The sequence below is a fragment of the Apostichopus japonicus genome, chromosome 8 (assembly GCF_037975245.1).
Source record: "Apostichopus japonicus isolate 1M-3 chromosome 8, ASM3797524v1, whole genome shotgun sequence".
Lineage (NCBI taxonomy): Eukaryota > Metazoa > Echinodermata > Holothuroidea > Aspidochirotida > Stichopodidae > Apostichopus > Apostichopus japonicus.
Genome location: NC_092568.1, coordinates 22,860,995 through 22,879,737, shown reverse-complemented (window position 1 = coordinate 22,879,737; position 18,743 = coordinate 22,860,995). Strand labels below are relative to the sequence as shown.

The window sequence follows — 18,743 nt, the reverse complement described above, 5'->3', positions numbered from 1 at the left end:
CTACGTCCATGTTCTGACACATTTAACTCTGTTCCATCTGAAAACAGTATCACTCTTAAAATTTTCAGTAATAAAAGAGGAGTCTCCCCTCCACCCACCCCCCCTCCCCACCACCACCAAAAAAAAATACCCCAGGGGAAAAGGAAATACCAGTACTGGTGTCATGGACATCATTAAATACTAAACACCAATCTTGATAACAGTGCCTAACTGAACACTTTCCTTCTTACACACAGATGAGTATGTGTGTACAGTTGAGTTCCTTATTTATGTCAATTCTATTAACCTCAACAGTAGGCTACAAACCAGTTTACTTTACTGATTATACATCAACATGTACAGTAGAGTCTGAGCAAAGGAGGAAGCCAAGTTGTGAATTGCTTGGAATCGTTAAATTCATGATTAGTCACTTGGTAAAGGAATGTATAGGATGTTTTTTTTTTTCGTTTTTTTTTTTTTTTTTTTTTTTTTTTTTTTACTTCACTCCACTTTAAACCTGTCTATATGCATCAGTTGGACCATTTACAATTCCATGTTGAGTAAAATTTGGTCAGTTTGGTGAAATTACTAGAAATTGGCAACCCAGGATGAAACTCGAATTTCGTAGTGGACAATACCCGTAGAGATAGAGAGGACATCATAGAGCCACTCATGGTACTTTACACTATTTATTTATATTTATTTGTTTAGTGGTGTTTACAATGTACATCTACTGTTTTCTGTTCGGAGAATTTCTGATTACAAAGTATGTAGTACTTATTGAATCTTGATTTCAGTAAACATTTAATTTACTTTCACACAAGAATCATAATACAAAGCTGTAGTTATAGTGAAAACTGACTGAATTCATTCTCTAGGGAAATCTCATGAAATCACACTTATAGGAGGAAAAGGCTTCTAATTATAAGCTTTTTTATATCTTCCCAACGGAACAAGTTGTTTTTCTTTACTGTTACAGATATGAAAGACTAAAGAGTTACAGTATATGCATCTGTTTTACAGTAGATGTTTCTGTTAGTGTGCATCCAAACCTAAAGGAATGCATAATGTATTAGAATCTGTTGGAATGATAACACTGTACAATAGCTGCATCGCTATGTAAATCATCTCAAGAATTTCTACCCAAAGAAATCTTTTTTTGTTGTTCTGTTTTGTCAGCATCCCTGAAGACAAACTGGATGTAGACTGAATTGATATCTCTTGTCAGAGAGAAAGAGTCCTTTCTGCTCTCACCTAAAAGGTGGTCACACTTGCTGTGTATATGCCCTTAAAGTAAACCTGTCAGGGCACTCAAGCATTTAACAAACTGACCAGACTTTGAATGTTGCTTTTTGTGATGCCAGGGCTCTAAACAGCCCTCACTTAAACTACCCGATACCACTGGGATGATGTACTTTACTACCACAACAGAAATTATAATATACAGTTGAGGTCGTAACATTGTCACAATATGAATATGTCAGCACTTTACAGTCTGGATGTAAGGGGGTTGGGCCTTGAGAGCAGATCAGTTGTTCAGTTCTGGTTGTTTGGGTTTTTCATGGCCAGGTTCTCTCCTGGGTGACTTTCCATACAAAAAAAGTACCATAGACTTGTGTTACAAAGTTGAGGTAACATTGTCATGATCTGATACAGTACTTGACAGTCTTGAACTCTTGATGTAAGGGGATTGGGGTTGAGAGTGGTGGATCAAGTTGTTTGGTTTTTGTGTTCAGGTTCTTCATATATTGGTTGACTTCTCATTACTTAAGTACAGTACTGCATCTCATATATTGGTTGACTTCTCATTACTTAAGTACAGTACTGCATCTCTTGTGTTCAGCGCAGATACATAGTACGCAGTAGATCGCTCACCAACCTCTGACACCATACTTGTGATACCTCAGTTGACATTGCACGGTCTTGATCAATCGGTTTACCGTTCGGTTTGTGAGGGGGGGGGGACTGGGGTTGAGAGTATAGTAGATCAGTTGTTTGGTTTTAGTGTCCAGGCAGGCTCTATCTTTGTTGGTGATGTTTCTTACACGTACCTAAAATTGATCTTGAATCTTTTGGTAAAAGACAATGTGTACCATACTGAGCAATCTTTGCTTTTCATGACAACAGTGATATTGACCATAGACATAATTACCACCAATGTCATCATGTACAGCCACATGTCTGATGTAAGGGAAATGCGGCTGAAAATTGGGATAAAAAATGATGTTTGGTTGTTTTTATGCCCAACTTGGAAAGTGTGTTAAAAATTGCTAACAAATTTCTAAAGTACTTTCTAAAGTACAGTATATTCCTCTGGAGATTCAGACTTTTCAAATATGATGTTGCCATGCATTGAGATTCAAACAGATAAATAGTGTGTTGCTTTTGCAGTTTAAACATGAAGAACCATTTCTCAGTATATTTGAGGAGGGGGGGCAATACTAACACCCTTCATCTACCCTCTAATGACCTTGAACACATGCCCACATTCCTAATGCATAAAGTATAGTATATGTTGACCTCTAACCTCACTTTATGGGCTTGTGTTCAGGGATGCATTTCAAATATTTTTCCCAGTCACTGTATACATTTCTACAATTTTGAGCTGCTCTTTCACGTCAGAATTAAATTTACCCCTACATGTACTTTATTTTGTGACCTATTTTGCTTATTATTTCTTCACTTTTTTCTCCCTCTTTAAAGGTTGTGCAGCTTAAGACTGACACGGCTTGAAATGCTCAAGTCACTTGAAAGTGATGTGACAGCCATCATCATTGCAGTCAGAATGCAGGTAAGTACAGTACAGTAGATATTAACATGTATAGTAGTACTACGTACAGTCAAGTATCATAATTGTGTGTGTGTAAAGTGACGACACTATGCCTAACGCTTAGACACTAGGCCTAATGCTTCTAATGCTTTTAGTTTTAAATTGGTTTTTGCTCAACTACTCAACAAACGTACAGTATATAGTCACTATATAATAACTTAGTGCAGCTTTTTGCATTTCATTTAGTCCCAATCTGCTTTTAGAGAGTTTAATCAATTCCACTATTTTTATTATTGGAACTGAGATTTTAAATGATCAAATTAAGGAATTTTTTAATACTACTTAGATAAACAGTACTTATTAGGACTCATTAATTAAATTAGAGCAAAACGACTCTTAAACGGTTTCGTCATCTAAAAACTGTTTTGAGAAATTTGCTACTATTTTCACCTTTTTGAACCTCATTAAATATGAATGTACAACTCGACTAGTCATCCCAACGGACAGCACATTGCTGTGGGCGGATTTTATCTTCAAACAAGCATTGAAAAAACTGTAAAATCAAAATCTGCTGCTGTAAAGCTTCGAGTGTTACTACATGACATGAAGCTCTTGAACTTTTGCTTTACACATCATTTGTATTAGAGGAAGGATGGAAATAAGAAAGAACAAAAAAAAAGTACATATATATTGTATAGAGCTGTCAAAGTCCCTCATTAGCAGCATGTCAGTCCCGACACTTTACTGCCGTGTGCATCATTTAAATATTAACCGACTGCGAAAATGACAGAGTGAAGAAGTGCAAACATCTTGCTGTCTCCCGAAAAATTAACTTTGCTTTCAATCCTTGTTTATAGTTGTTGATGAGTGTCAAAAGGTGACCGGTTGAGAGAATTATGACCTACACTTGTTTACATTTACTCTTAGTACTGTTGTATGCATTTATAAATTGGATATTGAATGATGGGCTGCATCTGATGTGGTTTTCTGAATGGGATTTCAAACGGACCCATAATATGCCCATTGAGATGATCTTGGTGGTAAATATATATACCAATCTTCAGAGATGTTACAGTCATATTGTGCATGGTGCAGTACTTTACTGTACAGTAAACACACACGTTTATATATTGACATCAGGCTAGAATGTAACAAAATCCAGCAATTGTTCATTTATGTTGCCAATATTTAAATGAAAATCCAAGATTTGCTTTCTAATCAATAAAATTGTACCCTTAATGTAAATTGCAAATATTTCACTACTATATCCAAGGATATATGGGAATTTTTTTAGCACAGTACAACCTTTGTCAAGTCCTTGTATTACAGTGTGGTGTTCTACTCCCAGTCTGTTGCATATTTTGTTCAGTTTCGTAGGACAAAACTGCTTTTATGTTCAAGTCATTCGTTTGACATTTCTGGTATATGGCTTAAATATTATACCTTAAGCAGCACAAAAGTTTAAATGTATGTTCTATACACAAATACAAATTTACTAAATTTGCAAATCCCCAAATTATTTTTAGATATTAAGGGAAATGTATACATATTTTATCAGGGTATTTTTTTTTTAAAACTATGCGCAAGCTACAGATTATTGTGTAAACAACAATATGTGTAAAAAAATGCAGACCTGTTAAGCATATATTAAACTAGTGTTCAAACGATTAACCTAATCGGAATCGGAATCGGTACGAATATTGCATAATCGGAACATAATCTGAATTGGTAAAAATTACGTGGAATACCAGTTATGTCATACCGATTATTCAAAAACATATGGAAGGTGAAAATATCATTATTCAAAAACATATGGAAGTTGAAAATATCAACTGATGAATTAGGTTTGTTCTTTTACTACGAAATATTAAAATAAGACACCCTCGATACGTCTTTCACAGTGTATACTTTCATCAATTTACGCTGCCAGGGTCGCCGATTTTGCTTCCCTCGTGGTTAGTGACTTCAAATTTCTTGGCACAGTAAGCAAAGCAGCAATACCAATTTCGCGAATTAACCAATGTGCTTGACAGGGTCGGAAACAAGCGGGGCGATGGGTGATTCGCCCTCGCAAGTGCTAAAAAGCCCTCCTAAAGCACAATTACGAGTGCGAAAAAGAAATATAAGAAAATCACCCTCGTTATATCAGGTGTCTGTGTAAAATTAATTGTGGCATGCGTTTGCTTTAGCTAGGAATTGCAGTTGCAGCGCGAATCGCGCAAACAGTTTTCACATCCCGCATCAAATTTGAAGCAGTGCGGGAGGGTCGCACACAATCACCGGGAATTTCCCGTGGCAAATTACGGCCTGCACGAAGCAATTTCAGTACCAGCGAAAATAACCTAAAATCCTCACAAATCTCCGACCATATGGTAGCCTTACTTCACACTAAGTCAACTGCATGGAAATCTAACCTTGCTATCTGTTTATTCGCTCTAGTTGTGTCGCAAATAAAAAATAAAAATATCCACGGAAACTGCAATCTTCGACCACATGTTAGCCTAACAACCACACTAAGTCAATGGGAAATGTAGCCTAACCATCGGTTTGCAAAAAAAAAAAAAAAAAATGCGTAGCTTACATTACAACTTTCAATTTGCTGGAAATCGGCATTTGTTTGGAAGGTACTGTAAGTGATATGTCTTATAGAGGGAATGTTATATTTTATATTGGAGTAGTTTCTAGGTGTTATTATTTCTTTACATCAATCTGATATTACATTTTAGAGTAATTTAAAACAAGTTACAATGGTACAATTTGCTTTTCAGTTTGATTGGCCTAAGCTTACATTTTCTAATTGAACCTGAATGGAGTTCAATAGGTAACGAATAGGTATGTTTAACTTCAAGTTCGTTACATTTCTATTTGTTCATAAACGGTATAATACTGAAAATAAGTACAAAATAATGAAGGCAATGTGTCATTAAAATTTACACTTTGGTAAAGATTGAAGATGGATGGTTTGTCTGAGATACTTTTTGAGATGGATATTTTGAGTAACTATTCTTAGCCCATTTCAAGCCATTAACATGTGACATTCACGTCGAGGTGGTTAGGCCATTCGCTTAGCACAGTGCTGACTAGGTAGGATGTCATATTTCCGTATTTTGGAAATTTAAAAAAAAAAAAAACTTTTTTTTTTCTTTCCGAGAAACTCCAGAGGTAATTTGGTACATACAAAATGATACCTTAGAGCAGGGTTGTCCAACCTACGGCCCGCGGGCCACAGTCTGGCCCGCCGCAGGGTTGGGTCCGGCCCGCCAGAGATGCTCTACGGTGCGAAATTTTAGTGAGCAGATTTATTGATAACAATTTGAAGCTATATAAACAATCATTCGAACCTTCTGGGCCCAAAAAACTGCATACAGGTCAGTTTGTGTGACACTCTCTCAGCAGAGGGGGGGGGGAGGATGGGCGGCTGGACTTTATTCATCTGTTTTATCAGGAAGGAAAGTAAATCAGTGTGCTCCGCGCGCAGTACTCACGTTTTGTTGCCTTGGGCAAAAAAAAAAAAAAATCGAAAAATCGAGCGTAGGGTTCATGCGGCCCCCTCCTTCATCATAATCATTCCATGTGGCCCTCCTCTGCAAAAGGTTGGACAACCCTGCCTTAGAGCCTTGTATAACAACGAAGCAAAAGGAAACAGGGGAAAATCACAACAATAATTGTTTCTGTCAAACTTTATTGCCGATTTCGTATATATGGGATATTTTCTCATTTTCAAATAATCGGAATCGGAATTGGTACGATTATGAAAGAAATAATCGGTAATCGGTATTTTCTGTTATGCATAATCGGTTGAACACTAATATAAGCATGATTTTGTCAGTCATGTGTGTGTTCAACCTACTTCACACATTATAGTAAATGTAAGGGTATATTAGGTAAATTTCCTGTAAATGAGTTCAAATAAGACAGTTCAGTAATTTCCATAATAATACAGGACTTTCACAAAGCCTGTTGATTTCAGAATTAGTCAGTCCTATTATAGTTTTGGATAACAATCTTGCATATTGCCTCTTGCATCACTGCACTGCTATTGCACAATCTCTCAGCTGTATGAAATATTTCTAAAGTACAAGTGCATTCTGCATTATACTCAAGAAGTGAATATAAAGACAAGCCTTACAATATGTAAACTGGATAGTGTATAAATATGGGAACATACCCTCAAAGATTTCTAATTAAGATAAGAAACTTTTATTTCTGTGAAAATTTCTTGAAAGTTCTGGAAGTATTCTCAGCTACAGTAATTAGCCTAGTACTGCATAGCTTGTTTTGATTGTAGCTGTTTTCTGTTTTACAAACAAGTTACCTCTAGGTTTTTCAAAGTGAAATCTTTTGAAAGAAGGTGCAAGACTCAAAGGGGTAGTCACTATTTTTTGTGACATCGAATATGTCCTCATTGTACTGGTCTGGAGGAAGATAGACTTGATGTTTATTTATATTTATGGCTTCAAAGTTGTAGTGTAATTTGTATTTAAGTACATTAGTTAGTCTAGTAAGTTAGTCTAGTAGTCTAGTCTCAGAACTGACAATAAACAATTTAAAATTAATAAATATTAATAATAACAATAATAATTTAGTAACGATTGTAATTCTATGCAGATTTGTACACAAGTTTTTTGCTGTGTTTCTTTACAGAGTACTAAGCGAACGTTACGTTCAAATGAAATCATCTTGCCCCCTGGAAAGCTTCTGGAAACAGGGCTGGATCTCTCATTTGCCTTGCAGGTAAAATTCTTAAAACTTGATCAAACATTTTACATAAATGTTTGCAAGACTTTTGATTTTTCTTTTTTAACTTTGACAAAAGTCTCCATGTATTGTCAAGTCAAGGGGAATCTTAAGTGTGGTACTCTACGATGGTAATTTTTTGCATTTTTTGTACATTTGACAAGAACTGATTTGTGTGATGGAGGTCTCTCTTGAAGGGAAGCTCGCTATGTAAATCGGGAAATTATTATGTCGATTGCAGCACAGTCTGGTTTGCGTACTTGTCTCCCATCCTTTCAATGTCTGACGATGGGGTTCCACATTTTAAAGGTCGTTAGTACATTGCCCCTCTGTTTTAAGATGTTAAAATTGCTAGACGCATACCTTTATTAATTTTCGGGAGATCCTTCCCAGATTTTTGGGTGTGTTAAATGAAGCAATACATGTTTGTCAGTGAGATCAAATGCCCTGCAAAAGATAGTAACAGTAGATCTTGAGTGTAAAATGTTGACATGGCTGACCAATTTTTGAGGACTTTATAGAATATTAGTGAAAGACTGTAGAAATTACCCTGAATGTCCAAACCTGTCTCTAATGTCTAAACTTTGGTCAAATTGTAATCAAATCTTCCCATTTTGTTGTCATGAATCAGTTTTTCTGTTCCTAACTTCTCCATTAACCCACAAATCATGAATATCTTCTTGTGCATCAAGATCTGCAGGTAGGTTTGTCCTTGCAGTATTTTTTTCAGAAATTTTTTCTCTTAATTCTCTCTCTGTTCCTTATAATGGTTGAGCATTCTTATTTATCGTCACCATTGAGAGTATGACAGTAGCAAACTCACTTGGCTTCCCGCTTGTGAAGGCAATTCCAAGTCCTTTCACTCCACAGACTTCCAAAAGCTTGTAACGGTTGTGAACTAACAATTGTTTTAACTTTGCCCCAATAAACATATAGAAAAATTTCAAAAAGTTGTGTTGACATACTAGTGACATCACCTCTACTTTCCTCCTCTCCTTTAATACCCCTTCTTTGTCCCTACAGAACCTCCCTCCCTTCTAAATGATCCTTAAATGATAAAGTAAAAGTTGGATTTGTTTTTTGGAAAGGTGTTATCATGTTAAATTACTGAGCTGTTCTCTGAACTGTTCCTTCCTTCAACTTACTAAATCATCTTTCCACCTTTTTTTTGTTAATGTATTGTACTTGTTTTATTTTGTGTTACCGGAGATGCCTAGGGCTACTCCTTATGGCACAACATCCTTTCTCCTTCCTTTCTCTTCCTCACCGCCTTATAAAAACTGCTTCCTCAATCGTCACGCGTAAAATGCACTGACTGAATAAAAGGTCTCTCTTGGTGTCATTGCACACAAGCTTCTGCAGCAGCCTCATATAGCTACATGAATAATGAATTCACCACTCAGTATTAATTCAGTGTGTTGTTGCAGAAGGCTTTTACTCCCAAGATTCTGGAGCGTTAGGGATCTTAAGTCCATAACAAGTTGACTATTTATACACGTTCAGACTTTCAAGCTATCGCTAGGAAAAGCTGATCGATATCTGGCATAATTATGTTCTTCTTCCCTCTGTTCGCAAAACTGCTGCTTTTTCACTTAGCAACACAAGTAACAGGAAAAGTGTCGTCGTCACCTAGTCAAGGCATCAACTTGTACAAGTTTACAATAGTTTATCTACAGTAGATGAAGCCTGGAAGTAAGTGGTAACCAGCAGTCTGGGGTAATTGAGTTTGTAAGTTAACATGTTGGCTTGTGTCACAATCAAGTTATCAGGATTTCGTTTGACACCTTCCTCATTTAATAAGTGATGAACCTTTTATGCACAGACTCCATCTTTCACAGTAAATTCCTCCCAGGGTGACATGTTTGAAGTAATATTTTTTTGTTAACCGTTCCTTGGTGATGAGAAAAATTAAGCAAAGGTTTGTAAACTTCAAGCGTCTGTTAAGGCCACTGTGGAGATGGTTGCTTAAAATAACGTTTTGACCTCAACCAATTAGTTTCGTGGAATGAACAGAGCTCGGAAGATAAAACAGAGTCAGTCAAGTGTGGTTCGAGAAGCATTGCATTGACGTAAATACCAGCGTGAAATAGAAAATCAATGTGGCATATTAAAGCAATTTTTTGTAATTTAATTAAATTAAGGAATGGATTTGAATATATAATCGGCCTCTAAACAGATTTTGTAGTATATCAACTACCGTAGGACTATGGCTATAACATTAATATTTTGTACTATTTTGGCTGTTTTCTCATTAGGATGATATATTTTTTCTTAAGTCCTCTGTATATTCAGCTATAACATGATTGCGTTTCTACTTTCAAGGTTTATTCGTTCTCCGTGAAGCGGAGGCAATGCATGAATAACTTATAATGTAATCCGACAATTCTCTCTATACATGGGAATGATTCCTCTTAAATATTGTCCAATCATTTCATCCGTTGTGCAACAGAGACGTAGGGCGATATAAATGAAATTTTAATTGACATTAAATACTGAATTTATCGCAATTTTCTCCCATTATGAACGACAGATTCCTCCATCTGTTGGCATTAACTTGCCGTAAATCTATACTGTAATGGAGCAGAATGGTTTTAAATGAGTACAAATGTATGCATTTCAGCTCAACGCTCTCCTTCTCTCACGAAGTACTGTACCAAATGTTATGTTATGTATTTGTCAATTGAAAAGCACAAAACAACTGTTAGGCTGAATGCTCGCACAGAATGTGGGTGTTCAAAGCAAATATTATTTTTGAGGTGACATAGATTCTAACTCCTAACACAAATGTCAGTCGGATGGTAGAATGACAATGGGGTAGATCAAAAGCGGCCACTCGTTGAGGGTGGGTGGGGGAGGGGTGGGGGAGGGTGGGGAGGGGTGGGGAATGAGTGTGGGACGGGTTGCGCAGTGCATACGGTAACATTGACCAGGTTAATACTCTATTTACATGGTAAAGTGATGGTGTTAAGATTGCCAGGATTAATTATTTGTGGATTTTAATATTCTTGACGCTATTCTTATACCTACCATTAACTACATTATAAGAAATCGCTACATAACCGGTAAACATGGCACTTTGACATTGGAAAGCCACTCTCAGAAGGGGAAAAAGTGCATCGAATGTTTTAACCTGGCATCACACCTCGGTTTTGAGACATTTGCAATACAGCATTGATCGAACAGAAATATACTTCAGGCAAGTCTAAAAGATTCAGTATAAAACTTTCATTTTCCCTCAGTAAGTATTTTTCAGGCGAACCATAAATCATACTTTGGCTTTCGCAACTCCCAATTTTTTTCCAACATGACAGCAGCAATTATTTTTTAGCATTTGAGGAAATTATTCTGTAGAACACGATCAACCTTGATTCACCTGGCCGGGCTTCCTCCTTGGCTAATACTGGGAAGCAAATTTGACAAATGAGCAAAGTCAATTAGGAAATTATTTGCCTGCGTGTGTTTAGTTCATTCTCTGTGCAGCTGTATACTTTGTCGTGTGGATTACTCTTTGGAAACGCAATTATATAAACATATAGTAGGATCCTTGCTCTGTTTGAAGACCGAAAAAGCTATCAGAAATTTTCCAAATGCCATGATCTATATTTGTGTTGTTATAAATATGTGAAGGATATTAGTTTTATAAACTCTCTTGTTTAAGAAAAAAATTTATTGTATTTTTTAAAATATTTTTATATATTATTTTTTATAATTTTTTTCTTTTATTTATTTACTGTTTCTTCAAAGTTAACTTGGAAATGAATGATAAGAAGAAGAAACATTTTATATGAATTAAATTTATATTAATATATTCAAGTACATATAAACATATTTTTACTTTGTAGTGGAATTATGTTTCAAGTTTGAATGGTCATGGTTTGTTACTAAAATTAGTCTGGTTTCATCACATATGTTTGTTTTATGTGAAAACAGAAGTAAAATCCTTGCAAATTTTGAATCAGAAAAACTGTCTAATTTTTGAGCACTACGAAAACAAAGTTGCAACAAAAGGGAGAAAATCAAATGTAATGTTGCACAGTCTCCATCACAGGTAGAAGTCAATACAGTAGTTGTCGTTAGGTGTTCATGGTAATAAAACACAAAGAACGAGATAGAATAAAATCTAAAATAGCCAAGGGCACCGAAAATTACTTGATATCTGAAGAATAACTTACACAGAGTAGTCGACTTAATTAGCCCTACTTCATGGAAGGCAGGTGTTTTGGTTGAAATTTGTTGTCTCCTATACCCTGGACAAGCTTCTATTGGCAGGGTTGCAACAACAACAAAAAAGTTGAAGATGCACTTTCGGGGGCGTTAATTTACATTTGTGTAACGACAACTGTGTAAAACGTGTAACTGCTTCGGAGAATTATGGTACATGAATTAATTTAAATAATAAATTATGCAGAGGGGGCAGAATATATAATGCTGACATTTAGAAATGTCATAAAAAGGAATAAAGCAAGCCAACAAATAAGAGGAGACAGATAGATGGAGATGTGGTAGTTGCTTGTTTATATCGATACACATTATGCCAGATGTGTTGTGTTAGTACCTGAGTATATATGACATTTTATAATTGCCTTGGTCTTTAACCATCTATTTACTTAAACCCACATCTGAATAATTCATATGGAAAGTTTAATTGGAACAATATCAAATACAATACTGTCTTACAAAGAATAAATTATAAAATTTTGTTTTATCGTAGGAAGGTGGCATTAAGTAACATCTCTGTATTAGTGGCCAGTTGCTAGGTTTTGTTATGTATTGTTACCTCCTTCTTATTCTGTTCTTTTCTCTTTTGTCTTCAACTGGCTGCAGCAAACAGAAAAACAGCCAATTTTTGATTTCAACTTGAACAGTATATCATCACATGGGTGCAGTTTCGTAGAAATTGTTTTGGTCGAATTGGAACTTACAAATATGATGCCATTCATCAGGAAACCCATATAATATAGGATCTGACTTTATTCCATTTTAACGCCTACGTTTTGTAACGTTTTTCAATGTTTGCATTATTTACGTAAAAACTTGTTTGTTTGAAAATTATTACCCCAGCAGCAATGAAACGTTTTTAAAAAATACTGTTGATAAGTGTTTCTAGGAATTATCACAGTAAAAGAAGTCCTAGTTTTTAGTTCTGACATTTATGTTGCACAACAACATTGTGGAAATGAAAACTAAAGAGTGAGGTTTTGGCAGGACTTTGGACTGAAGGAAAAGTGGGATGATTAACAGTTTTTTTGTTGTTGTCAAATTCAGCACTTTGTTTTCACCCATTATGATATTAATATTCTTTGCACATGTGTATGTGTGGAGCGTGCCTACAATATTGAACAGGTATATATATACATAATACATTTTCAAGAGGTACAGTACTCTCATTGCCCTGCTCTGTAGGTTATAGTACAGTACATAAACTTAGTTTTTAATGAGACAAATATTTTGTTTACTGAATGGTGTCATTAGCAGTATAGTTGTTCAAAAGATGACAAAACTCTGCTGAGTATTTATAACATAATTAAATGAAGGATTGTTCTTTTCTGTCAGTTTTCTTTCTTTTTTTAAAAAAAAAAATATTTCTTACAAAATGTGGCATTAATTATAGGAAGTCTTATGAGGAAGTTAAGACATTTATTTAAATCTTGGTTAATTGTAGAGAGAGTTAACAACTTTAAAGCAAATCTTTTTTTTTTCTGGAGGGGTGGGGGAGAGGGGGGGGGAGTGAAATTAAGTCCTCAGTTTCACCAAGCCAAATTTGTAACTAAATCAGAATAATACAAAACTGTCATGCACCAACTGTACTGTAGGTGAATGATGGAGTAAATAATTTATTTTATTCTCATCTAATACATAATTTTATGGCCTGAACTAACTCTTTAATATCACATGTATATTGAAAGAGTAAGTTATGCAAAGGTTTGACTTTACATTCATTGTTTTGAAGCAACACTTGACTATTCAGGTTAATATCATACATGTATGTATTGTTTATGAGAACAACAGGATGAAACTTCCCCAAAAAGTACATACACTAAACAAAGTTTCTTTCATCTCATGTCAATGTACATACGGCAAAACGAAACGAAACTGTAACGGCCGTACTAATACCTGCAGTACTGAGTCCATGCGCTTAGTTTGAAAAACTGCAAGTGGATAATTGCAGCACATCATCACTCTTAAATATTACAGTATTGTATAGTAAGGAGAAAAACTTGTTTGGCTTCATGAAACGTTTGTGATGTAGTAATTATAATAACAATCAGGCAGTTATTTTTACGACGCTTAAGTGACCACGAATGTTGGGGAGGCCCGTAGGGGCTTATGGATTACAACTTACATGTCGGGTGGCTTCCAGTTCAACACCGAAGATTGGGAAAACCATAAATTACCATTTGATGAAAAACCCACCTTACTATGACCCGGCTGGGGATCAAACTCCGAACGTACCTATTTTGAGATGTACATTTAGGACTACAGTATTTCAATAAAAAAAAATTTGAAGTTTGAATTTATATCAACAAATGACAACTTGCTGACAGAGCGTAGTATGTGATGCGCAGTCCAGTAGATCAAGCAGCTCACAGTATTTGTTGTTGTAAGAAAAATGTTTTGAGGGCAATATTAACCAATTGCCTGTTGATCTGTGAATTGGACTTAATAACATATATTGGAATAATACTGATCACCAGTAAACATCTTTAGAGAAAATATTGGATATCCAGCCTCATTAAAATATTTGCTATTTGCCCAACTATTTTTTGGGGGGGGGTGGGGTGGGGGTAGGGAGGAGTAATGCACATACTGTATAATACTGAATCATTTAATGACCCAATCTTTGTGGAGCAGTTTTGAAGCCTCTGAATATCGTCTCTTATATTAAATATTATGGTTCCTGGATAAATACTCGCTATATATGTTTGGGCTATAGCAATTTGACAATTTTGCATATACAGTATAGCCTTTTTGCGATGTGAGACTGGGTAAATTACTCCCCGACTCTCCCATATGTAAATGGCTATGCTGAGAACACCGGCAACTAAGGGTTGGATAGCTCAGTAGGTAGTGCAGAGGACTTGTAAACCCAGAGGTTACGGGTTATATACTTGGCTTGATAGAAGTATAACTTTTGTATATTAAGTTATAATATCATAAACAAACCAGCAGGAAACTGATCCCATTCTGGAATGCAGTGTACCATGGTTTCTTACTGGTAACTATTACTGTATGTAAGTAAGTATTTATAGGAATTGACACTAGTGTATGGCTGGGTATCTGATTTGGTATATATAGCACACTCTAAGCGCAGGAAATTTTACTTAGGTCATCGCCCCTGTGCAGCTGTAAATCACATTTTATAGCGGATATTTTGTTTGGGGCTTTTTGGGCGCTCTTTCAAGAAATTACAAATAACATATTCAAGCAGTAAGTTAAGATATAGGGAGAAACTGAAAAAGTAAATAAATTCTTGCTTAGGTTGGGTACGTGTACCAAGTGACCCCATGATGACCTGTGCTCGACCATGAACTGATACATCCAGTTCTTAAGTTGGGGTTATTGTTATTAACTTCTGCAGGGTATGCCATATTCAACAGACTTGAATGCAGAAATAAAGAGTAAAAGTCAGCTTATAATTGCTCAACGTTTTCATCCCAACATACTTGATTCACTGTGAGAGAAAATATACATACTGTATCCTCTTCAAGAGGTGTCAAAATTAATTTGGTAATATATTTTAGAAAGTATTTGTAAAATAACATTGGTACCAGTGTTGCATGTAACAATGAAGGAGATCTAGCATCATGATTCAGTTGAATTTAACCTTCAAGTAAATTACAAAACCAAAAACAGATCAATATCGTATTGCTCCCGATTATGCTAATGATTAAGAAAATGTAAATATCATATGGTCAAACTATGGCTACTGTATAACACAGGTCTATTTGACTAAATATAGCCTTACACAGAAGTGCGTCTCGCCGAAACATTCGTGCGCGCCGTCAGTTATAACCTTCCTCAGTGTAATTATTGTAATTTTAGTCTGTGTAAACATCCAGTGAAATACATTTTGAACATTCTGTAGAAATTGTGGAATTTATGTTAAAGTTTTGGCAATATGTACTGATTGATGACCTTTAAAAAAAAATATATATATATTTATATACTGTTTATATATATATATATATATTATATATATATAATATATATATATATATATATATATATATATATATATAAATATATACAAAGACAATCAAACATATTTGCATAGTGAGCTTCAGTCACTACAGTAAATACTTTGTTGCTATTGGCTGTGCCTCTAGACATAAAAAGTCCCTTTCTTTCTTCTTCCTTTTCTTATTGTTTATATTCACATACCTTATACTTGGGTCTGTATTGTATGTAAGTCAACCTGTCACCATTAAACTATTGTAGATCCTACACAGCAGTTTCAGTTCTTTATATCCCTTTTAATTTTGTAACCTTTGTCTTTCAATCTATACAGTTACTTGCTGGCTGATCAATGTCAGTTACGATCTGCTTACATTTGTATTCTCTGCCCTGTTTGCGGTATCTCTACTCTGATTGATTGCAAAATTATAGTTTCTGTTGTGATTGAGTACTGAAGAAGCACAGGTACAAAAAAATATCTGGCATTGCCGAGTAAAATGCTTTACAAAGTACCCTAATTTGCTATGCAAAATAATGCAAAGATGTGGTAGGTGTAAACCTTCTATATGTTTCGTTTTGATGCAATTACTGAACGAATATTATCAAATTTGTTGAGATTACACCTTTTCTCTGTTTTTCATTTCTGATTGTTCAAGTTTCTTTATTAAACTTCCCCCTCCTCTTTTTATATATTTATTCATTATTTTTATAAAAGGAGGACAGTTCGTTAAAGCTTTCTCAGTCCTTCTCCACTTGCTGTATTTATGGATCATCGTAATTATATTTATATTTTGTGAAAATGAACTCACAAATGTTCATAACCTCAACCCTTTTCAACCTGAAAACTGTTCCACAGACTTACATACTTACTCTCCCTCCCTCTCTCTCCCTCCAGATAAATCTGTTTATGCTTTATTATGATAGACAGGTATAGGTATAAACATTATTGATTTGCATGAAGTATATTGATAATTGAAACTGAAATTGGAAACAGCTTTAAGGAAATCATTGTTTCATGTACAGGATTCGGGGTTTTGAACTCCAGCTACATGCTCGACTGTACAGTAAATTTTGAAAGTGTATTTGACATTAAACAACTCTGATACCATTCGGAAGTAGAACAATTTCATAATGTCTTAATACCAAACTAGAGGAAAACATTTAAACAAATTCAAACTATGAAAAGGTTCAGAAATAATTTTTTTTCTTTGTGGATGGTTCTATTCTGTTGTTGAAAAAGTATTTTCACTTATGTCACGCCTTCTGATTTAAGGTCAGAGAAATGAGGAGAGTACAGCGTTTTGTTTTCTGTTGTTAGATTTTATTTCCGTATGATAGTGAAACTCTTGTTAGAAGTTTACCTTATGCATTAGATAGAAGCTAGTCCCATTTAACTGATTGATTTTTCAATAAATATTATTGACTCGACTATGTAATGTGATAGTTGTGATCACTTGGTTTTGCAGGGTGAGTTTCTCCAGTACATTAACCTTGACTTGTAGGGTTTTTTTCTGCTCAGCTGAATGTTCTGGCAACATTTTCTTCATATTTTGGTAAAATTATAATGCTACTTTTTTTTTCTTATTAAAACAAAAATCCATAACACTGCAGTTCATTAGCTAATAGTGTGAAACCTGAAATTGTGTTTCAAAAATATGTGGTTGTCACGGAGACTGCTGTTTCAGTACTTAGTTTTACAGACCAGAGCGTGGTATTGTAACCCCATGCATGGTATCCGATTTGTAACTGTGTAAATGCAGATCACATCACAGCCATTTGAAACCCCTCCCCCCTCCCCCCCCCCAGTAGATAGTGATCGAGGCAGCATCAGACAGTCGTTAAGTACTGTTCACTTAGGTTGCTGTTTGTCATGCATAGAATTTGACACAATAGTAGTCGGTATCCATAGCCATGCTGTAGAATATCTTGTAGCTAATGGGAATTATTACAACCAAACATCCAGGCATTTCACATGAGAAAAATTGTTTCGTTCAGATACTGTAAAAATTGAAATAATTTAGAGCGAGCTTGTTACAATATAAGTATCTTACATAGCAACTTTGAAAAGTTGTTATTCGCACCTACAGCCATTCCTCTTAATCTTTCACGATGTGAACAATCAATGATGTAGCAGTGGATAACCAGAAAACAGGAGGAATGTTACGGGTAGAAAAAAAAAAAACTTCTGTCTCTATATCAAAAGATGACAGTTTTTAATCTTTGAATCTCTAGTGAAATATTTACATTGGTGTTTTTCTGTTATTGTTCATCCTGTTATCGTACCCACAGCACCTTCTAATTTATTAAATTTTGTGCAACCTGTAGCAAGTATGCTGGTTACAGTCTACGCGCTGCACTCAGATCAGATTTCCATCCGCTTAGCAACATGCAGTGCTGTTATGCTGCAATGTTTGCAGCTGCCTCTGAAGTCGCAGATGTGCAATAGACTGAAGCTAAATTAACCGAGTATGTAATAGATAAGAATGTATCAGTTAGAATATTACTAGGATTATACAATAGGCTATCGGTTGTAACGATTGTAGGTTGAACTAATATCATTCATGTAAACATTATTAATGGAATTACTAATGTACTTATCATTGTCAGACAGTCATACACTGTAGTACCACTACTGTATATCATGAAACAATTGCACCCAATAATAAGGAATGTCTGTATAAATACAGTAGGAAGTTGTTTTAGTTTTGTTTATTTATGGCTATATGAGGTACGTGCAGTACATATACGTATATGTGATAGAGGACCAGTCTGTAATAGTGAATGTCTGCTGAGATAAATGAGTGTACAATCATATGTACACATGAATTACAAATTTACTCAAATTGCTGCCTGTCAGTCATATATGTGTGAAAAATATCGACAAATAATGTAGGAATGTCCGTAGTTTATGGTTAGGTTTTCTGGTGGTTCTTTTGTGGCCGAATGGTGTTAAATTACAGATGGTCTGTTTGTAATCTTGATGTCTGCTGAGTGTTCAATCATATACATAGTTGTCTTAATTATTTAAGGAATGAACAGGCAGTACTACTGTCATTTTGGCCTGTCAGTCTTTCTACATTTG

General features: G+C 35.2%; 1 protein-coding gene across 5 annotated transcripts in view; it reads left to right on the top strand.

The window, feature by feature from the left end:
* LOC139971096 (phosphofurin acidic cluster sorting protein 2-like) overlaps positions 1-18,743 on the top strand; it is a 92,614-nt gene that overhangs the window by 5,633 nt on the left and 68,238 nt on the right. For all 5 annotated transcript variants that reach the window (XM_071977292.1, XM_071977293.1, XM_071977290.1 and 2 more), the window contains exons 2-3: positions 2,683-2,770; positions 7,394-7,483. In XM_071977292.1, coding sequence (XP_071833393.1) covers positions 2,683-2,770; positions 7,394-7,483 — 178 coding nt within the window. The remainder of the gene's footprint in view (positions 1-2,682; positions 2,771-7,393; positions 7,484-18,743) is intronic.